Raw genomic sequence first — 23,275 nt, 5'->3', positions numbered from 1 at the left:
AGGCTTCATCTTTGTGGCAATGATAGGAAGGGAATTATTTTTGGGAGGCCTTTGAAAATTAGAAAATGGCAGTCTTGGAAGTTTTTTTTTGCTGCTTTCTCTCTCACCTCCCTCGGTCTGTATGGTTCTCACTTACTGAAGCAAATAAATACAGCACGTACATAGACGTTATAGAAGATATAACCACCATACATAAACACAAGAAATGTGAAATTTGTAAGCATCTGAACTTGAATAATAATTTTGTGAATGACTTCAGATGACTAATCTCTCGCTCTTCTCTCTCTCTCTCTCTCTCTCTCTCTCTCTCTCTCTCTCTCTCTCTCTCTCTCTCTCTCTCTCTCTCTCTCTCTCTCTCTCTCTCTCTCTCTCTCTCTCTCCCCCCTCCCTTCATGTTTTTCCACATCCAGGCTAAGACGGCCCTGGGGGAGCACCTGACGAACGTCAGCATCAACCCTGACAACGTGTCGGAGGTGCTCCACATCTACATGGAGGCCCACTGCGGCCCCCTGCAGACGGAGCTGTGCGCGCTGGCCCAGAGCCTGAGGACCAAGGCCTTCCTGGCCCACACGCCCGCCCAGAAGGCCTCCATGCTGGCCTTCCTGGTCAACGAGCTGGCCGGCAGCAAGAGCGTGGTCAGGTGAGTAACACTCACTGGAGGCCAGACTCTGCTCTGCTGGCTGGGGCACACGGCGCACTCTGCTGGTAGAGGGACAGAATGCAAATGGGTTTAGTCTGAAGGATGCACACATTTAGAATTAAGATGGGAATTACCGCTGAATGATTATAATTTATTCAGAATTCTTGAATTACATTGCATTGCATTACATGACATTATATTTGGCAGATCCCTTTCATCAAAAGTGACTAGTAGCGAATTATTTCATTGGTGTGAATTTAGCTTGAGTGATTTGCGATAAGTGTCTGTCTATTTGTATCTGTATTTCCAATTCTTGTGTAATCTATAATAGATCTTGTATAATATTCCTTAAACTGTGCTAAACTGAGTTCGTTGTAATTAAAAGAACAACCTGACGTTGAAATTCAGCGACATCTATATATGTGCAGATGACAGTACAGTATGACAAAAGATTATACAGAAATGTGTTCAACCATTGGGAAGTCATTATGAGGATGGCCATAGTCATTATTTTGTCAGAGATGGCGGTAGGAATGCATATATAGTCCTTGGTGACATTTAGATCTGAGTGCAAACAAAAATTATATAAATAAAATACGCCTTCTGAAGCACTGAAACAAACAACCCTAATTAACGTAGTGGGAATTTGCTAGACGCCTAGTGCCTCATCTCAGGAGGGAGGGCTTGTAACTCGCACTGGCTGCTCTAAAGAACTAAAGAGAAGCCAGAAAGCCTGCTGGTAGTGACGTTTATCAGGCTGCCTGCGAGGTGCGGTGCACAAGAATCCATCCGTGCATGCATGCATGCAGTCGCCTGACTGACTGACGCACATCATCAAAAAAAAAACGGCGACTCTACTGCTACTGTTGCTTAGCATTCAGTCGCGCTGTGCACCTGCCACTTGACATTGTTTGCTCTTGAGCCCAGCCTCCTCCATGCAAATACAAATGTAAACAAAGACAGGCGGAGACGAGAACTGAACACACTCTGTCTCTGTCTCTCTCTCTCTCTCTCTTTCTCTTTCTGTCTCTTTCTCTCCCTCCCTCCCTCTCTCTCTTCTCCCCTCCCCTTGCTTCCCCTTTCCATCTCTCCCCTGCAGTGAGATTGACAAAAACATCGATCACATGACAAACTTGAGGCGAGACAAGTGGGTGATTGAGGGCAAGCTTCGCAAGTGAGTATCATCTCCTCCAAGGCCTCGCTCTCTCTCTCTGCATTTGGATGCACTACTAGGCACAGCACAGGGCTGGTTGGCTGCCACATTTTTTTTTTGCCTGCTGGCATATAATGCATAATGCAGCACCATAAAGAGTGTGTGTGTGTGTGTCTGTGTGTCTGTGTCTGTGTGTCTGTGTGTCTGTGTGTCTGTGTGTCTGTGTGTCTGTGTGTCTATGTGTCTGTGTGTCTGTGTGTCTGTGTGTCTATGTGTGTCTGTGTGTCTGTGTTTGTGTGTGTCTAGTACGTGAATGTGTATGTGTGTGCTTGTGTGTGTGTATTCTGCAATCCCATGATGGCCGTCTTGTCTACTTCTACGCTTGTCATTCTGAGCGCCTCTCATCATCTCTCCTCTATGCTCCGCTGTGCTATCCCTCCATCCACCCTTCCATCCGCTCAGGTTCCGGAGCATCTACGCCAAGCGCACGGGCAAGAGGGACAGCAACATGGGCGGGGAGGAGACGGCCTCCGTGGGCACCCCCGGCGCAGGGGGCCGCAAGCGCAAGAGGAAAGCCGGGGACAGCGACGACGACGAGGACGACGACGAGGACAGCGACGAGCAGGGGGACGAAGATGAGGATGAGGATGATGAGGTGGTGAAGAAGGGAAAGAAGGTGGAGACCTGCGACGACGAGGTATCATCATTTAGGGGTTTTTAAATGCATTTCCACTGTGTGTGAGTGTGAGTGTGAGTGTCAGGGGTGGGAATTAACAGTGAATATTTAGCACACACCAACAAATTAACATTTAGTATTTTACAGCCATTCAACAGTTAGTTATTATTTTAGTTTTTTTTAGCTGCATTTGGTTGGTGGCTGGTGCAAATTTGTTTTCCTCCCTGCATCCTGTGTGCGTGTGTGTGTACGTGTGTGTGTGTACGTGTGCGCGCGTGTACGTGTGCTCCACTGTACAGCCTATGTGTGTGTGCAAGTCTGTGTAGGTGGAATAACAGAATGACTAATATGTTTGCGGATCTTCTTGGAAATGTCACGGTCATCTAGCTCCACCATCACGGGCAGAGCTATAAGGGGGGAGAGCAGGGCATTTGCCCCTGGGCCCAGGGCCCTCCCGTATTTGTGGTGGGGGCCCTATTATGAGCTTGGTTGGCAGGCCATATGTGGGGCCCTAGTAGTGTTTTGTCTAGGGGCCCTGTTTGCAATTGTTCGGCCACTGCCCACCATTAAGATGTGCTTCTCTCCTCTCTCCTCTCTCTCCTCTCTCCTCTCTCCTCTCTCCTCTCTCTCCTCTCTCCTCTCTCTCCTCTCTCCTTTCTCCTCTCTCGTCTCCCTCCTCTCCTCTCTCTCCTCTCTCCTCTCTCCTCTCTCCTCTATCCTCTCCCCTCTCCCCTCTCCTCTCTTCTCTCCTCTCTCCTCTCTCTTCTCTCTTCTCTCTTCTTTCCTCTCCTCTCTCCTCTCTCTCCTCTCTCCTCTCTCCTCTCTCCTCTCTCCTCTCTTCTCTCTTCTCTCTTCTCTCCACTCAATGCAGGATGAAGGGGAGCAGGGCGTCAGCGTGGAGGAGTTGGAGAAACAGATCGAGAAACTGTCCAAGGTAAACATTAGCCAGGATTAAAGCTGGAAATCATGGGCAGTGGCGTGACCAGAGGGGAGCCCTACACACACACACACACTAACACTACTCATAAGTCATAATTCATTTCAGACTAACCGGATTAGCTGCTGTATCGAGTTAAAAGATAGCTGGGAAATAAATCGGTTGTAGGATTAATGAGATATCTTGAGCTGCGGACTGGACTGAATTGAAATGTGGTCTCTCTAGTTTCATCTCTGTCATCCTCTCTCTCTCTCTTTTATCTATCTTTGTGTATGCTTCTGCCTCTCCTCTGTGTACCTCTTCCTCTCTCAACTCAAATTTCAAATATACTTTGTTGGCATGACAAATAATTGCGCAGATTAACTTCGCCAAAGCAATTGTTGCATAAATGAAACCGACAATTACAGTATGTAGACACAATACAATATACAGCTAGACATACAATAATACTATATGTTATAGTTATTTCTGAGCTTTAACAGTTATTCATTGTGAAAATGACCACAGAGGATAAATCTCCTGCTTCCCCCCCAACCCCCCACTCCCTCTACCCCTCTCTTCCAATTTTCTCGCCCCTCCTCCTTCAGCAACAGATCCAGGTGCGGCGTAAGCTGTTTGAGTCGTCGGGGTGTCTGCGCTCCATGATGTTTGGCCAGGATCGCTACAGGCGGCGCTACTGGGTGCTGCCCCAGTGTGGAGGCATCTTTGTGGAGGGGATGGAGAGCGGAGAAGGTCAGCACTTAGCCACTGCAACACACAACCATTTAACTAGATATTTTGTATGGTACACACACACACACACACACACACACACACACACACACACACACACACACACACACACACACACACACACACACACACACACACACACACACACACACACACACCATACCACACAATGACTTACAGGTCTGCCATCTCTCTGTTTCACAAACATACAAACATACACACACACACACACACACACACACACACACACACACACACACACACACACACACACACACACACACACACACATACACACACCCCATACACCATACTGACACTGGTGTCCGTTGTGTCTGCTGTGAAACTAAGAGAGTTAAAGCCTAGTGTAGTGGCAGCATCTTCATAGAGGGCATGGAACATGGGGGGAGAAGGTCGGCCATTCAACATTTCAGCACTTCAACACCGCCTCTTTATAGAGGAATAAAATACGCTTTCACAGGTGTGACCGACACGCCTGTAAATGTGGAAAAGATTGAAACGCCGCACTCTGACATTGAAACATGACATTTATTGGAGTTGCGTCGTCATGGTATATTTTTCCCTTTTTGAACAGGTGTAAGAACCCCCCCCCTCTTTTCTTTTATAGGGAGTTCATGCTCTGATGACCTTTGAATGTTTTCCATGGCTAGCCATATTGTATGCATATCCTGTATCGACTACACTGATTTACTCCAGGAGTGCGTCAGTATAAAGTGGGTCCGTAGTTGTCTGGCAAAGTAGCGAGGTGTTGTGTTTTGAGTATCGCTGGTTCTAATCCAGTACTTGCATGTACAGTAGTACTACTGAGGTCCCCCGAGAATGCCACTGTCCCTACACACAGCTCCCGTGGTGTTGTTGTCATGGCTGCCCCTTGATCACACGTGCGATTTAGTTGAACTCAAAGCTAATGTTGTCGTTTACCCCTGGGTGCTGTGCTTGTAGTGTGGTGTATAGTAGAGTCACTATAAGAAATGGATGCTGTTTGTGTTATTACACTTATTGAGATGTTATACTGATCTGTTTGTGTTATTACACTTATTGAGATGTTATACTGATCTGTTTGTTATTACACTTATTGAGATGTACTGCTGATCTGTTTTTCCTGCAGGAGCTGAGGAGCTCGAGAAGGAGCGTGAGCGCGCACGCAACACCGAATCAGTCCAGGTGAAGGAGGAGCCCATGGAGGAAGAGGAGGACGAAGAGGAGACGCACGAGGACAAGAAGCCCCTGGCCACCCCCATGAGCCCCGAGATCAAGCAGGAGCGCGAGACCCCCTCCCCAGAGGAGGCCGACGAGGACGAGGGTGGGCGGCATCATCGGTTCCCGGCCGGGGACAAGGACTCCCTCAACCTCTTCCTCCAGAAGCCCGGCTCCTTCTCCAAGCTCAGCAAGCTGCTGGAGGTGGCCAAGATGTCCCCGGAGCAGGCCAGCACTCCGTCACACAGCCACAACGGCAGCCCCATAGCCGGGGGAGGAGGGACGGGCTCAGCCTGCTCGCCGTCCATCACGCCTACCGTCTTCCCCAGCAGCCCCACGGCCGCGTCCGCCCAGCCGGCCCCACTGGTGCAGGCCAAGCTGGACCTCAGCGGACCTAACGCTCCTACATACCTCAACGGGCCTGGTGCTAAAGGTGCCGCTCCAGGCCTGGGTCCTGTGCCTGGCGGAGCCGGGTACCCGCCGTCGCTCTTGCCCAACGACCAGCTGTTCCGTGTGCTGACGGAGAAGAGCGGCCACTGGTTCAGCCTGCTGCCGCGCTCGCCCTGCGACAACGCCTCTCTCACGGCCGGCCGCACGCCACCGTCGGCAACGCTACCGCTACCACCAGGCAGTAGCTGCACCTCCACCTCCCCCAGCCAGCCCAGCACCGCCTCAGCCCTCCGGCCCAAGTCGCCCTCCTCCCTGTCCCCCAACCCTCCACCGCCTCTACCCACTGCCGCCGCCTCCACTGCCTCGGCCTCCTCCTCCATGTCGGCCTCTCCAAGCCCCGGCAACCCTGGCGGCTCTGCCTCGTCGATCAATAACTTCCCATTATCGCCTCTGCAGGTGCGCGCACACCCCCGTGTCATCCAATCTGTCATCCTGCATGCCTGGGCCGCCGCCCGCCCTCCCCTTTCATGTTGCTTCTGCTTCTGCAATTGTTAGGATGTTTCAGGGAAATGACAGGCAGGCCTACAGACAGGCAGGCAGGCAGGCAGGGTTTTACTGATCTACATCACAGCAACAGAAAGAGTTGTGTAAATGAAATGTCCTCCAAAATCCACGTTGGAAGTTTAGACACTTATTTATCTGGAGCACGGGGCAAAACACATTCCGTTTGTGTTTTTTTCTGTTCACGTGGGTATTGAGCAGCTTTTAGCTGAGAACCAAAGTGTGGTCTTTGAGCCTGTACACTCTACAGTATGCAATCTGTTCTAGCTTACAAAATGAGTGAATAATAAAATCAGTACCGCATTGATGAGTGGTAGAGTAGTACGGTAGAGTAAGTAAAGCAGGCCATGCTTTTTTCATCTTCATTTTGTTCAACTCCAGGCTGAAAGAGCTCAGGAATAGTGTCTAAAATCACCTGTGGGGTAGTAGGCAAGGAGCTAGGAACAAGATGGTCCTTATAACTTTGACGTGCTTCCATGACAGAAAGCAAGACAAAAATGTGCCTGAAAGTACAAAAGTATTCCAAAGTGTTTCCCATCCTGCCTTCATTGAATGTCTGTGTAATGAGCTGGTAGTCATGCTCTCCCTCCCTCCCTTCTTCTCCTCCTGGGGGCTCACAGCTCTTGTTTCCACAGGTCAAGTCGGCCATGAACCTGATGGGGATGCCCTACTGGCCCATGAGCCCCAGCCTGCCCTTCCCCGGCGCCGGTGGCCCCCTGCCTCCCTCACTCCTGGGCCTGGGCTACCCGTCCTCCACAGAGGGCACCCCCAACCCCAACACCAACACCACCGCCAACACCACCAGCAGCAGCATCAACAACAGCAGCAGCTGCAACCCCTTCCTGACGCTCAGCACCCCCACCAGCAAGAGCGAGTCTCCGGGGCCGGCCAGCGACAAGCATCCCTCTGCGCCGTCCCCCGCCGTGGAGGTGGCCAAGTCGCAGGACTACCCCTGCCCGCGGCCCATACCAGAGGGTGAGGACGCCACACTGCCAAGCCACTACAAAACACTTCAAAACACATTTTCCGTAAGAAGTCTGCAACGTTCCGCTAGTCGAACGCTTCACTATGGGCTGAAAACAAAAACAAAAACATAAAAGGCCTACTACACCATAAAAACTACCCTAATAGGCCTACTTCTACAACATGACATTGAGTTTTTAGTTCATCACTATTGATCATTACTTTTCTAATAACAAACCGACTGCGATCCATCTGTCCTTTCCGCACTGTTTGGTTAACTGGAGATGAACCATGGTGGAGCGCGGTGTATTGAATCAATTATTACACTAAGAACAAATTTATAACAGGGGTCATGTTGTAACATATTAAGTAACTTTTACTGTTTGTGTGCGTGTGTGTGCGTGCGTGCGTGTGCGTGTGTGTGTGTGTTTTTAGGAATGCTGAGGGGCTGGTGGCGCGTGAGTGACCAGGATGAGCTGCGCTGCCTGGTGAAGGCTCTGCACAGCCGAGGCATGCGGGAGAAGGCGCTGCAGAAGCAGTTCCAGAAACACATGGACTACATCACCCAGTCCTGCGCCAAGAACAGAGAAGGTCAGCACAAGAACAATCCTCATCTTAACACACACACACACACACACACACACACACACACACACACACACACACACACTGACACACACACAGCTTGCCTGCATTATCCTCTTTGGTCACCCAACAGTTCAGAAGAACGAAATTTATCTTGTTCAAATTAAAGTACAAAAATCCTAAGTGTGGTTACTTGTAATCTATGCAGGGCAGATTTAGAAATCTCTGTCATCCAATTACAAGTTCACGAGCTGCAGAAATACATCACGAAACATCATTTTAAGCACGATCCATCTGCTGGACGTTGCTAAGAACTATTCAGTGTGTAAACAACAGACCAATACTGTGGCTTTCCATTTCGTTTTGGTTGTGTCGGTCTCCATGACGGCTAATGTAACTAAATGCTTCGTGACTGAAGCCGCTGCAGCTGACAGGGAGAATTTGTCAGGAGATGCATCAGCAAGTGCTGCTGGTTTGTTGTTGTGCCCGGCGATGATTAATTGGGCCTCCGTCTCTCCCCCGTTGTTCATTACCGCGCGATGCGTGCAGCTCGGTTGGTGCGATTGTGGGTGCGATTGTGGGTGCGATTGTGGGTGCGATTGTGGGTGTGGGTGTGGGTGTGGGTGTGGGTGTGGGTGCGGGTGCGGGTGCGGGTGCGATTGTGGGTGTGGGTGTGGGTGTGGGTGTGGGTGTGGGTGTGGGTGTGGGTGGATTTTTTTGGTGCTGTCCTACCTCACCCAGTGCTCTGGTGAATGACTGACAAGTTGTTTACCGTGTGGTCCAGGGGAGTTGATCTGGTGCGGGTCTGTGGGTGGTCTCTCTTACCACCCTCATCCATGGCTTGAGAAAGGCATCTAAGCTAATGCTTTGAGGTCAAATAATTGCATGTCGATATAGACAAAAGTGTGTAAGTGTAATGTAATTGAGTGTAATGTAATGTAGTGTTACGTGATGGTCCCTCCTTCCTGCAGTGTCAGTAATCTGTGAGGAAGACCTGGAGGAGAATGTAATAATATGTAATATAATGTAATATAATACAATGTAAAATGTAGTGTGACCTAATGGTTCTCTTCTCCCTCCTGTAGTGTCTGTGATCTGTGAGATGGACCTGGAAGAGAGTGTAATAATATAATGTGATCCAATTAAGGCTGTAACGATACACCCAACCCACGATTCGGTTTGTATCACGATATATGACCCACGGTTCGATATGCCCCACGATTTCACACAAAAAAAAGGGAAAAAAATTACAAAAAAGAAGAAAATAAATTATATATATACTTTGTAATTAATATCTGTTTTGTATTTACCTGCCTGCATTAATTTTGTAGGTTTACAAGGCTGAATGATGTTGCAGATATAGGCTACCACTGCAACCTGTTCCCAGGTGTTGACATCAAAACACAACACAGAGAAATAAGGGATATTAGTTCACCAAGGAAAAAGGCTTATAAATAGGCTAAGATCATATGTTGAGAGAGAGAGAGAAAGAGAGAGAGAGGTGGGGTGGTCAGGGTGTATAGTCATTGGCAGCTGTCTTACTTTATCAAACATTAGGCCTATCCAATTAATATCCAAACATTAAAATAACACTGGCCATATATCATCAGGAAACATGTTTTATTAAGTTAGGCTACTTAAAGAAATGCAACACTTAATTTTGATTAAGTTAAATATTTCCTGCTGAAATGGAGCATGCTTTCTGCTTATGTAGGCGGTAATTTTACAATATAGCCTAACATTAATGTGGGAAGAAATAATGCTGCCTAATATCCTGCCTATCGACCTCAACGTTCGTCCGACTTCGGGCACCTCCCTACAAGCGATTCCAGGCTGGTTTATAGGCAGGCGGAGCATCTCGTGCGCTCTCTCTCTCGCGCTCTCTCTCTCTCTCCGCTCCAACGTCAAACTCCACTCGCAATACATCGCGCATGCATGAGTAAAAAAAATCTTGACACGTTTATAAAAGCCTTCTTGGTCTGTTGTTCATTTGTCCTTCACCTTCCGATGTTTGCCAAAGTTTTTCGTCTCACGGAGGTTGCTCAGGCAATGGATAACAACAACGTGCTGGTTGGAAGGAGCATTTTATATGAGAAAGGGGTGAATGGAACTGTTACTCGAACGTGTGCGCCCTTTTTCTACTGGTCTTTTTAAGCGCATATGCAAACTCTTGCCTGTATGTTGCCTGTTGTGTTCTACACTGAGGGGTAACAACTTTAAAAGGGCACATCGCGATTCTGTGAGGAAGCTTCGCGATAGGGGTTCGTGGGTCTGCGTACCGCGATCCCTCGGTTCGATGCAATATTGTTACAGCCTTAGATCCAATGTAATGTAATGTAATGTGGTATAGTGTAGTGTAACGTAATGGTTCTCCTCTCCCTCCTGCAGTGTCTGTGATCTGTGAGGCGGACCTGGAGGAGAACCAGGTGAGCGAGGAGACGGTGGAGCAGTGGTGTGTGGAGGAGCAGGCCATGGAGGTGGACATCGCAGCCCTGCAGCAGGTGGAGGAGCTGGAGAGGAAGGTCACCTCCGCCAGCCTGCAGGTCAAGGTGAGCACACGTGGAGCTTGCAGGACACAGCAAAGCTAGGCTCTCTGTATGAAGCTACATGTTGTGTCAAGGGGCTAGTTAGACTCTCATAGATCAACAGGAGAAGGCAAAGCCAGACCTTCTGTGTGAAGTTAAATGTTGGTAGTGCAAGGAGCTGTTTAGGCCCTTGTAGAAGACAGCAAAGCCAAGACTGTCAGAATTGTATTAATTATAAGAGGCTGGTTAGGACTTCACAGAACAAGGCAAAGCTTGTCCGTTTGTAGAAAGCATGCAGTCTGCATACTTCAAATCCTTTGTTGTGTCTCAATGGCCACACTAAATTCTGCCATGGAATAAAACACAAACAAATCTGTGACGTCAGCCTTTATCCTGCATCTTTACCTGGGATCTGCATCTTCTTTGTCAAGAATATAGTATGTATAAAGTTAGGGGCAGGCCTAGCAGAACACTGTTCACAGTCGGGTAAAGCCAGAACCCACTGTTAAAAAAACAACAACAAAAAAACCCAAAACCAATGTTGCAGTAGTACTGTATAAAAGGCTGGCTTACCATGGCCATATTGAAGAAAAGGGTGGAGGGGAGTCTGTGAAGACCTAACTCAGAAATTTGGGTGGGATCAGCCAAATGGTCTGTCATAACAACAGAGAATGGAGCCATCTTGTGGCCTATTTTTCCCACAAAACAAGGTTATGGATCTTTTCTATTGTGACACTAACCAATTTGAGGTCACTTATGTGGGTTAGTCGGTAAACCATACACTTGAAACATCCTCCAGGTCTGAACATCAGTGCTGAACAGAGATTTTATAAAGATGGTATTGTCCAAACAAACGGATACATCTTCTTTAGTGGTAATCGGGCTCAGGCAGATGTGTTTATGCTGTTTGCTTTCATAAAGGTTTCTACGTTTCTTTTGTTAAGCTGAGCAGCGTGAACTACACTTGAACTGTGGCCTTTTACTTTCCACTGAAAATGCTTAAATTAAACAGTGTCAGCGACGGTGACATTTGCATATCAAAGCCTGCCTCTTGTATATAAATCTCTTTAATTAGTCTGTGTGGAAGAGGCACCATCGTAAAAAAAAAAATCACCAACCTCATCTCTCCTTCTCTCTCTCTCTCTCTCTCTCCCTCTCTCCCTCCTTTCTCCACCAGGGCTGGAGGCACCCCGAGCCCCAGTCGGAGCAGGAGGACCTGCTGTACCACGAGCACAAGCCTGTGCCCAAGCTCAGTCCCGCGGGTAGCAGCAGCAAGGCCTCCTCTGCCGAGGACCGCGCTGGCACCGGCGAGCGGGCGGATGGTGGCTGTGGCGGCAGCGGCGGTGGTGGTGGTGGCGGCAGTGGTGGCATAGCGCGCCAGCCCAACAACCCGCTCGATATAGCCGTGGCTCGACTTGGCGAGCTGGAGCGCAGCATCGAGCGAAGGTACCTGAAGAGCCCCTTAAGCACCACCATTCAGATCAGGCTGGATAATGTGGGTACAGTCACTGTCCCTGCTACTGCACCATCCAGTAGTGCTGATGGTGATGGGTAGGTCATCCCCTTCATTCACACAACAGCACCGCCTTCTATTGCTTCAAACACCCCCCACTTTGCCCCCAAACCTTTTGCCCCCCCTCTCTTGCCTCCAGAGTTGTATAAAATAGAAGTACTCTTACAGATGTAGTTACAGCTATCGTAGTGTGATATTACAAAGTTGAAACCATATACTGTATACATCATACCACTAGTGTTGTAATTACATTTGTAAGAGTACTTCTACTTCTATTTAATACAACTCTGCTTGCCCCCTCAAATACCCCCCTTCTTTTGCTGACTGGAGCCTGCATTGCTGTTCTTGTGCAGACCACCCCACCCCACCCCACTTCACACACAGTCCACCATCTTCCCATTTCTGCACTGCCCCTCCCTGCCACCCTCTCACTTCCTGTGTGCATCCTGCTGTTTCGGTGGCTGCTGTTTTGTCACTCTGCCCACTCTTTTCTCTCTCTCTCTTGCTCTCTCTGATTTGAGAGGCACACTGAGGGCCTGCCTGTCTGCACTCGCATTTCAGGCTCACTCCATTTTTTGTTGTTGTTGTCTTTGGTCTCTGAACAGTCTGTACAATCAAGCCTACCCCACCCCCCCACTATACCTACACCACCCACCACCACTTCCACTTCAACTCCCCCCTCGCCTCCCCATCCCACGGGAGCCCTGCTGGGAATTGTGGTCACTCATAAATCCATTGCATTGTGGCTGTGGCCTCCTTACGCACGCACGCACGCACGCACACACACACACACACACACACACACACACACACACACACACACACACACACACACACACACACACACACACACACACACACACACTGTGTTCATTGTCCAGCACACAGCATGCAATCAAGGCTCTGAGGTACATTTCCTTCCCCCCAAAAAAATTGTTGAAGACTGCTTGGACACTTCACTTAATGTATTATCTGGTTTACTCTGCGTGAGCCTTACATTTTATTTGCTTTTCTGCGGTGGCTTGGTGGCTGAGTTGATTTCTTCTATTTAATTCAAGTTATATTTGCCAACCTCTGACTCTGGACCCTAAGCATTTCTAACCTCCCATCTGCTCTCCTCTGGGTCTCCCTCTCCCTCTCTCTCTCTCTCTCTCTCTTGTTCTCTCTCTCTCTCTCTCTCTCTCTCTCTCTCTCTCTCTCTCTCTCTCTCTCTCTCTCTCTCTCTCTCTCACGCACACACGCGATCTCTCTATCTCTCTCGCTCTCTCTCTCTCCCCCTCTCCTCTCCATCTTCCCCCTCCCCCCCCCCCCCCCCCCCTCTCTCTCTCCTGTCTGCAGTGGTCAAGAGGAGCTGGCCCCTGGTATGAAGGTGTGGAGGAAGGCCCTGAGCGAGGTGCGCAGCGCGGCCCAGCTGGCCCTCTGCATCCAGCAGCTGCACAAGTCCATCGCCTGGGAGAGGTCCATCATGAAAGTGGTGCGTTAGTGCGCAGTACTACCATGCCTGGATGCATACAGTGTTTCCTGCTGATTTGGGTTTTTTTTAGTCAAGGTGGTGTGGGGTTGGCCGGTATCAGAGACACACTATCATCATTGGAAAGGCTATGCGGTGCAGTTTCATAAGAAATATGAAAATCCTAAACATTAACATTTTTGGTGACTCAAATTCAGGCCTTTATCATTTTCATCAGCATGACCATTTAGACTATATTTCTATTTAATGAGGTAGGGTGGTTTGGATGAGAGGACCAAAAAAGTGTTTATGGCGTTGAAGTATTGGAACTGTGCTCACTTCAGAATCTGTCAAAGTAGTTGTGGTGACATTGTATGAAGAATTTAAATTGTATTTCAGTAATGAAATGCGTGAATCAATAATGCCAACAACACCTCCCATGAATATTATGATTGGTGGTAGTGGTAACGGAAATGGTGAAATTGATGATAATAATTGGAGAAATCCTTCATGAAATGATATCCCCTTGTGTTATTTGTAATTTCCTCTGTGTGTGTGAGAGAGTCTATTTCAGCAATGAAATGTACTAGTGCTGATAACTCAAGTGAATAATATTGGTAGTTGTAGTAAATGGTAGTTGATGAGGATGAGCATGAGGGGAAACCCTTCCCCTCCTTCCCCTGTTTTTTTGTATTTACGGTACACACATGTATTTATTTGTGTGTGTGTTTGTGTTTGTTGTAGTTTTGTCAGATCTGCCGTAAGGGGGACAACGAGGAGCTGTTGCTGCTGTGTGACGGCTGTGACAAGGGCTGCCACACCTACTGCCACCGGCCCAAGATCACCACCATCCCCGACGGAGACTGGTTCTGCCCCGCCTGCATAGCACAGGTACACCACACCACAACACTATCTTATATAATTGTGATGGTTATAACTGTATAATAATAATTTAATACATAATTACATGATTTTTTTAATTATTTTTCACCATTTGAAATGGAACTCTGAAGGGGTGATTGTCCGCTAAAGTAACACCACCTTGGCTTTAATCACTAGTCTGTATAGCAGCTACGTCTTGTGTTTGCGATTGCAAAGTTGCAGGTGAATGATGTGAGTACTAAGCTTGTCTTTGTCCCGTTACCCAGGCCTGTGATCTGTCTCCCAAGAACAAGAAGCTGCAAAGTCGGGCAACAGCAGTGTCTGCGGCGGCGGCGGCAGCAGCAGTAGAAATGGAAATGGGCTCAGGAGCAGGGAGTGCTGGAACTGGTAGTACTGCTGGTAGTGGACCATCCACACCATCAACACCAGCAGCAGCAGCAGCAGCAGCAGCAGCAGGAGGAGGAGGAGGAGGAGGAGGAGGTGGTGGTGGAGGCGGAGGAGGAGGAGGGAAGAAGAGCAGCGAGGTGAAGAAGAGCCGGAAGCCATCTGAGGCGTCGGAGGAGGAGGTGGCGGCACCCAGCAGCAACAACAGCACTCCCAAGAAGGCAGCCAAGGAGAGCAAGAAGCGCAAAGTTGAGGAGAGCCCGGCCACCTCCGCCTCCACCTCCTCCAGTCAGCCCAGACAGGACAGCCCTGCCCCCAGCAAGAAGAGCAAGAGCGCCGTGGTGGTCCAGGACAACGAGCGAGACTTGACTATATGCAGGTAGGAAAGATCTGTTGAAAGGCGTTTAAAATAAAATATTCTGTAACTATTATCAATTTGTCATTTGTACTGTTTGTTTTACTGCTACACATTACTTCACATAAATTACCACAATAATGTTAACTAATGCTGATGGGTTTGTTGTACATTTTATAGTCATCACTTTCAATAATTGCTTAACATTGTGAATGGAGACTTAAATCATTTTTAATACACGTGTTGAAACACTCAGTTGACCCTCGTGGGAAGAAATGATCATGTAATTGAAAATGTACTGGCTTGTGATGTAGTAATAACCATGGTGATCTGTTCTTCAGGTTGCTTCTTGCTGAGTTGGAGAGCCATTCAGACGCTTGGCCTTTTCTAAACCCGGTGAACATCAAGGCTGTCCCTGGCTACAAAAAGGTCATCAAGAAGCCCATGGACCTCTCTACAATAAGGGACAAACTTGCCAACAATCAGTAAGTCGCTACATTCATTGATTGCTGGTGAAGTCATGACAAAGAAAATCACTGTCTATACCGTTTTCAGATTATTAGATCATGACTGTGGATATTTTCACTTTCAGGTATCTGAACCTCGAGACTTTCATCATCGACGTCAACCTCATATTTGACAACTGCGAGAAATTCAACGAGGACAACTCTGAAATCGGACGAGCGGGACACAACATGAGGAAGTTCTTTGAGAAACGGTGGCCCGAACTCTTGAAGCAAACAAACTAAGACTCTCCGCAAACTCCATGTCGTCTCGTCTTTTTACTTACTTGACTTCCCTCTTCACAAAGGACCAGCGTCTGCGCCTCTTTGCAGAACACGTGTGAGCTTTGAAAGCACTTGAAAATCCCCCTCTCCGAGAATGTTGGTGAGAGCGATCCATCACCTCCAGCAAGGCAACTATGACCATCCCTCCCCTCGAGGAACAGCCATCTTCGGCAGTCAGAGTGGACACTGATGTGCACTACTGCTGGGTTGGAAATAAGACACAGGCACCCAACCAGGTCCAGGTGACTGGGTGTCTTCTAGTGCAATACCATTTCCTTTAAATCAAAAAAAGACACAAAGACAGAAAAAAACAGCACTGAAAAACTACTACCATCGGAACTGTGGGGGCGATTGCTCCTAAACTCTCTGTAAATAGATTCTTTCTTTTCTTTTTCTTTTTTTTGTTCAATCTTTGTCCTTTTTGAACTTGGCCATTAATATTAAAAGTGAATGTATTTAATTCTTATGTTAATTATTTATGAGTAAAATTGTTCTGTCTTTTTATTTTCTATGAAAAAGAGGAAAACAACGGCAAAATGCTTTAAAATAGCAGAGGAATGTTTTTTCTTTTATAAAAATAAAAAATAAAAAAATAAAGCCAAGACAAGTAATTGTTTACAGTCTTCTGTGCTCATGGGCATCAGATGATACAAAAAAGAGAAAAACTGTAAAGATCTGTATCGGTGTAGAAATGTATGTTTGTATCTTCCCGAAGAAATACATTGATCTCTGTACATAATTATTCCATTATTGTCAATATTTTCCATTTGGTTTTGGACTATGTAGAGGTGTACATATCATTTCAAATGTCAGATCAATTGTTTATGCCTTAGTATGATTGTAGGATTTTACCTGTCTTCACGTGATGATGCTACAGTATTTGACAATATCTGCTTGTACTGAACATTATTCCTCTCCAAACACTGTGCTCTCCTCTCATTTCTGGTAGTGCCTCACCTTGCTAGAGTGTACCAGAACCCAGTCTATGTACACTTCCACACCGCCGTTGTATACTCCATGGATATTTGTCCCTATCTGTTAACCTCCTGAGCCTCAAACTCGGATATGGATCTCCTCCGACACAGATTTCCTGCAAGGCACAGCATTTTCCATGGACCATCCACTTGGCCCCTGTCTACATATCAACATGAGGGCACTAAGCATTCGTCACTGTGTTGGAACTTGCTGTGTCGTGGCCCACAGGGGCAGGTAGAACAGTCTTTTTGTACCGGAGTCAAAGTACTTGAAGTTATTTTATTTAAATATGTTGTGAGGAAAATGTAGCATTCTTTTTGTAGGAGCATTATTTTTCACTAGAGTGTGCGTGCGTGTGTGTGGCACGGATCCAATAAAACGATGTTTTTGAACTCACATATTTGTGCTGTCAATGGAATTGGGACATACAGTCAAATGGAATTCATTCCTCGCCTATCTCAGTGACCCATGTGATCAGTGACTTATCTTAGGCTTGTACAGAGACATTCTTTTATGATCCTAGAGGCCTAAGGTCGATGCACACAGCAACCAATCCCCACTGCGAGCATCAGGATTGTTTCCACCTCACAGAAACTAGGAAGTGAAGGAGGGTGCGCGAGCTCAGGAGTGCATTACAATATGCGACCTTGCCTCCTCCACTTGTGCTTGTTTCCTCGTACCAGGAAGTAATATGTCATGATGACATCACTGACAAAAGCATTACATTTCAATATCTTGCAAAAGCTCAATTGTAAAGTCTTTTTCTCATTTGCAATTGGGATGGTGAATGAAAAACAGTCCCTCAAAAGTTGTTGTGGCTGACAGCTGGGAAACTTTATCGTTTTCTCCACGGAGGAGGGGCCAGGAGGCGGGGAGAGGCCACAAGCACAAGTGGAGGGGGCAAAGTCGCATATTGTTACGTACTCCAGGTGTCTTCTTTCGGGAGTTCTTGCCACCATCGTCGTCGTGGTAAACAAGGCTTATGTTATTTTTTATAACTGCGGACTAAATACTTAATGATAAAACCGTGTCAATCAAATGTTGAGGTAATTTCCCAGCCTTTATTACGGTTTCGGAATAACATAAGCTCTGTGTCACTCGTAACATTGAAAATATCTTGATACATTGTTTCACCTGCTTCCACTATTAAATGTAACCAAGTGCTCCGTTGCCTGTGTTTGCTGCGCCATCTGGTGTAAGTTATTATATTGCATCATTTTTAGACTAAACTCATACTGTAGTGTTGGTCAGTGAACATGGCAAGTGTTATTCAAACGTTGCGAGACCACAGAGACGACATTAACTGTTGTGCCCTGTCGCCGACTTACCTGGCCACCTGCTCAGGGGATAAAACTATCCGGATGTATTACCTCAGTGAGTTTTCAGAGTTGCCTTTCTCCCCACTTTCCGGTCATAGTTATGGAGTGCACTGGTGTTGCTTTAGCAGCTGTGAAAAGTATCTTGCATCCTGCTCCACGGATGCTGCCGTTATCACTTGGAGTACGGACACTGGTGAAATGATGTTCAAGTGTGAGCACCCTGGTCGAAATCCCGTGAGAGTCTGTGCGCTTGCCCCCGACTCATCTGCACTACTGTCTGGTGCGTCCGACGGCACGGTGGCGATATGGAATTTTCAGTCAAGGATCCTGCGAAGGTATGCACAGGGGTGTCGTTCAGGGGGGTAAAGTGTGAGTGGGACACCATTGCCCCATGTATAGGCCTAAGAGGGGGGTGTTCCATTGTAGCTGATTGTAGCCTAGGGGCCAAACTAGACTGTAGGGCCTACTCATATGCATACTAAATGTCCTATTTGGTACATTTATTGTAGTTTTATACATACATTCATTATTTCATACAAAGCAAAGGCCTTGAATGTGTCAAGTGATGGTGCTTTACGCGAACACAGTGCAGGCGCTGTCACCGAGGCCACAGTGGTGGCCTGCTCCTTCGCGCCATGCGGCCAGATGTTTGTCACTGGATGCTCTCAGGGAGATCTGAAGCTCTGGGACTTGGACCTGGTCCAGCTGCATGCGGAGAAGGACGCGCACGACCTGGGAGTCACCTGCTGCCAGTGCGACTCCATCTCTCAGGCTGGTACGGAACGGAACGGGCGCAGCGCCACAATGCAAACCACAACATATTTTCTTCCACCCATGGGTGTAGGTTATAGAGTGGATTGCAGTTTTGAAATTACCTATGTTAAATTATCCCCACAACTTTTTCACAAATATAGCCTATATCCCCACATTCCAAACCAAACCTACACACCCCTAAATCCATGCTGCAAACGGCAGTTTGATTTACTGAATTAAAGCCATCCATCCTACATACAAATGTAATAAATTAACATAATGAGAGCCTATAGGCATTGCCTTTTTCGGATGCTGTGGTAGGCCTAAAACATAGTGGTAAGAAGGTAGAGAATGCGCGCACATCAGTGGTACAGGTGATGGACAAAATAAAGTAGCCTAACTGAAATAAATGATAGAAGTCCGCAACACTGTTAATGCTCCCCCAGTGATTTATTTGCACGGTGCAAATAAATCACTGGGAGCATTAACAGTGTTGCGGACTTCTATCATTTATTTCTTAAACATAGTGGTACCAGAGAGAATCACAGTTACCCTGCAGCTGGAGTTAGAGAGGCATGCTTTTGCAAAATAATTATACAAAATACAGCATTTCATTACATTACACTTCTCAATTAACACTTTTATACAAACCGTCTTTGATATCATTTGTATTTGATGTATTTTTAGTGTGTTTATATGATCACACTTCCTGCAAATGCAGCACTGTGCCAAAACCTTCATGCTGTAATAGCGATCCACATCCAGCAACATGGGAATCAGAATATGTTTTCTCTGTTTTCTTCTTTTCTTCCTAGAGAGGGAGTGCCCTCTTTGCAGCTGTGAGTGCACTGCTGTTGAAACTTTCTCTCAGGAGACAAGCTGAAGAGCTCGATAGGCAGATAGTAGGCCTATATAGACTGAAAATAGAGTTGTATTATTCTTATTTCATACTTTTCTTGTATTCCTTATCCAAGGTGACATCTGTTATTTTTAGTGAAAGTCTTTCAGAGTCTCTCTCTCTCTCTCTCTCTCTCTCTCTCTCTCTCTCTCTCTCTCTCTCTCTCTCTCTCTCTCTCTCTCTCTCTCTCTCTCTCTCTCTCTCTCTGTCCCTACACCCACAGTCAATAGAAAATCATCCCAGGAAGGCACTTTATATAAGCGTTGTGTGTTATTTCTTTATAGCTGATAAAGCAATCTCTTTCTGGGGAGTGCTGCATTATTGCTTAGACTGCCATTTCCTCTCTCCAGAGTGCTCTGCTTGCCTGGGCCAGACCCTCAAAAGTGTGATTAAAAAACGCAACTCTTTTATCCCCTAAACTTTACTAGTCTCTGCTTTCACCTTTCCATGAATGCATAGGAGCTGTGCAGAATATGACAGACAAAAATCAAGCATAGCCTGACTTCTTACTTAATACATGGCTATGATACATGCTTAGTTCTGTGTTATAGCACATGTGGTGAATTGCACCAGTTTTCTTTAGTACTTTTGTGCTGTATTTAAACATGCTACATAAACACATTTTACTGACTACATTTATGCTGATTGCAATTTCACGCTTACTTTATGATCATGTTGGCTGCTAACCGTTCCTGCCTACAGCCGAGCGATGCAATTCATCAGCTCCTCTCTCCTGTGTCACAGACGGAGAGGCGGTGGAGTTTCGATTGGCCTCCTGTGGTCAGGATAGCCTGCTGAAGATATGGATCATCTCCCAGCATGCAGCTTCAGGTGAGTCAGACTCAGACCAGGCACCATCCCCACCCCTCCACTACCACCACCACCATCAGCAGCACCACCACAGGCCCCACACTCACACCCACACTAGCCCTTCCCTCCTGGGCTACACTACACACACCCATCCCACCCTCCACCTTTGCTGGGCCGTTCACTTAACCACTCGTACCCTCCCCTTCTGGCTCCACCACCCTCATCAACCCTCCCCACTTGAGGAAACTCACTCAGCCTCCACTACCTTCTTCATCTCTCTTGGTTCAATCACTTCACTCGACTCCACCCCTCTCCTCCTGGGCCACTCTCTCCTCTCTACCCTCCACCCTTCCAAACCCCTACTGACTGGTTCACTCACTCCACCCCACCCCACCCCACCCCTACCCTCCTCTCCTGGGCCACTGTCACTGGGCTCCCCCCCACCACAGCCACCTCCATCCCTCTGTATTCACTCCACTCCACTCCACCCCACCCCTCCCCTCCTCCCCACTCCTCCCCTCCCCTTCTGGGCCGCTCTCCCTGCTCCTCTACACCCCTCTCCCGGCAGGGTGCTCCTATAGTGCTTGCGTCTGTGCATCCCGAATGCACCTGTCAGCTGAAAGAAAGCCTCCGTCTGAGTGTTTGAAGCCCCAAGCCTACACCGTATGATTATTATTTGCTGCATATGTGTTTAATTTTTTTCCTTCCTCTTCAGCTCTTGTGCTTTTCACGCTGGCACTTGGATGCCATCGCAGCTGTGAGAGCACAACAGACAGCACTGAATGCTGAGTGGGAATAAATTCCTTACAGATATGGGTTTAGTTTATATCAGCTGTGTGTGTGTGAGTGTGAGTGTGTGTGTGTGAGAGAGAGAGAGAGAGAGAGAGAGAGAGAGAGAGAGAGAGAGAGAGACATATATTTATAGAGAGAGAAGGAGAGAGAGAGAGAGAGAGAGAGAGAGAGAGAGAGAGAGAGAGAGAGAGAGAGAGAGAGAGAGAGAGAGATAGAGTTTGTATGCGTGCAGGAGTTTCATCCGTCTAGAAACAAAAGCGAGAGAGAGAGAGAGAGAGACAGAGAGAGAGAGAGTTTCATAAACTCATGATCGTTTCTTTAACATGAGAGTGAGAAGGGTCATGGCCGACAGAGAGAGAGAGAGAGAGAGAGAGAGAGAGAGAGAGAGAGAGAGAGAGAGAGAGAGAGCTGGATGCAGAGACCGAACATGTGGTGTGTGCATGCAGGTCAGCCGCTGGCTGTTCTGTGTTGCTGTGGTAACGCCTGTGGCTGCTGGAGATGAGATGAGATGAGATGTGTCCACTACCATACTGCCAGGCCCCACTGGGACAGACACGCCACGCACACAGAGGCTTTGTGCTGCAGAGAAATGACAGACAGAGAAGGGAGGGAGTGTGTATGTGTGTATGTGTGTGTGTGTGTGTGTGTGTGTGTGTGTGTGTGTGTGTGTGTGTGTGTGTGTGTGTGTGTGTGTGTGTGTGTGTGTGTGTGTGTGTGTGTGTGTGTGTGTGTGTGTGTGAGAGAGAGAGAGAGAGAGAGAGAGAGAGAGAGAGAGACAGAGACAGAGACAGAGAGAGAGAGAGAGAGAGAGACAGAGACAGAGAGAGAGAGAGAGACAGATAGAGAGAGAGAGTGCACTAATCCACTAACCACTCCAACTGTGCCATGCAGGCAGCCCTGAAGCAGGCAGTCAGGCACAGGAATCTGTCTCTGTATCATGCTTACTGGCTATGGCCTTGACTCTCAATTACCGGTACACCTCAGTAATAAGATAGCATGGCTGTGGTCAAGTCCTACCTTTGTAGAGTCCAAGGCAAGTCCAAGACCAGGATTAGTCAAGTCAGAGACAAGTCCGAGCCCAAAGAGGTTCCACCTCGAGACAAGACAGAGTCCAAAAAGATAAGAGTCCAAGTCAAGTCCGAGTTACATATCAGTCTGTGTAAATCAAAGACAATGGTGAATGATAATAACGTTTCAAGGCAACCTATATGCCACGCATGAGAAAATGAACTACGTAATTAGATTAAAGCTCCATAAAAGTAGTTGTAAAGGACTGGACTCCAGTCCTTTACAACTACTTTTAATCTCTATTTATGAGGTTATGTTTAACATGATCTACGTACATACAACTACATATTTACAAAACACCAGAGGGTGTTTTCATTGTTTGAACGACACTTTTTCATGTCACAGACCATCCACCGCTGTGGGGTCACCACCAACATGCACAGTTTAGCTACTTGTGAAGGTGTTTCCAATATTTTAATGTACTTTTTTGAAAATTACGTTCCAAGTTACGTTTAACCAAAGGGCACATTCGCAGCTCTGAAAAGAACGCAGAAGCCATCTGACCTACACCTTTTGCTTTTTTGAATCCCGCATTTAAATTCCACAGATAATCCACACTTTGACCACCAAAATGTTTCGCTACTTATTTTTTAAAATTCATTTTACCACTGCAGTGGTGTGTACATTCCACCCCGGGGAGCCCATCACCAATGCACATCATTAGGTACTAAAGCTGACCAGTAAATGCTATTTGTCATTTTAAAAAGCTGTGCAAAATGGCTTTTATGTGTATTTATTAGACCTATTCATCTTTCTGAATGCCTGATAAGCATTCGTGTGATGTGCACTCGAGAGACAGTCTCGTGATGTGAAGTGAAATGATTGAAGTGATTCCCATTTGTCATTGGCATCATTTAACACCCGGAGCACACAGAAAATAAATAAACGAAAACCTGTGCATTTAGCCT

The 23,275-nt window shown here is 47.2% G+C and overlaps 1 protein-coding gene and 1 pseudogene across 7 annotated transcripts in view; both read left to right on the top strand.

Moving 5' to 3' along the window:
• Positions 1–17,123, top strand: part of LOC134461248 (bromodomain adjacent to zinc finger domain protein 2B-like) — a 108,399-nt gene extending 91,276 nt beyond the window's left edge. For 3 of the 7 annotated variants that reach the window (XM_063214040.1, XM_063214041.1, XM_063214039.1), the window contains 15 exons: positions 411–640; positions 1,740–1,814; positions 2,256–2,490; positions 3,341–3,403; positions 3,994–4,138; positions 5,268–6,202; positions 6,928–7,282; positions 7,706–7,861; positions 10,244–10,404; positions 11,558–11,826; positions 13,232–13,367; positions 14,088–14,234; positions 14,492–14,988; positions 15,306–15,449; positions 15,557–17,123. In XM_063214040.1, the coding sequence (XP_063070110.1) occupies positions 411–640; positions 1,740–1,814; positions 2,256–2,490; positions 3,341–3,403; positions 3,994–4,138; positions 5,268–6,202; positions 6,928–7,282; positions 7,706–7,861; positions 10,244–10,404; positions 11,558–11,826; positions 13,232–13,367; positions 14,088–14,234; positions 14,492–14,988; positions 15,306–15,449; positions 15,557–15,713 (3,705 nt within the window). In that variant the 3' untranslated portion in view covers positions 15,714–17,123. Of the gene's footprint in view, positions 1–410; positions 641–1,739; positions 1,815–2,255; positions 2,491–3,340; positions 3,404–3,993; positions 4,139–5,267; positions 6,203–6,927; positions 7,283–7,705; positions 7,862–10,243; positions 10,405–11,557; positions 11,932–13,231; positions 13,368–14,087; positions 14,235–14,491; positions 14,989–15,305; positions 15,450–15,556 lie in introns of all 7 variants that reach the window. The other 4 variants (XM_063214038.1, XM_063214036.1, XM_063214035.1 and 1 more) reach the window with 2 other exon arrangements.
• An 860-nt stretch (positions 17,124–17,983) lies between these two features.
• Positions 17,984–23,275, top strand: part of LOC134461251 (WD repeat, SAM and U-box domain-containing protein 1-like) — a 26,548-nt pseudogene continuing 21,256 nt past the window's right edge.

Source organism: Engraulis encrasicolus, chromosome 13 (assembly GCF_034702125.1).
Source record: "Engraulis encrasicolus isolate BLACKSEA-1 chromosome 13, IST_EnEncr_1.0, whole genome shotgun sequence".
Classification (NCBI taxonomy): Eukaryota; Metazoa; Chordata; class Actinopteri; order Clupeiformes; family Engraulidae; genus Engraulis; species Engraulis encrasicolus.
Note: the sequence above shows the minus strand (reverse complement) of the source record. Positions and strands in the feature narration are given on the sequence as shown.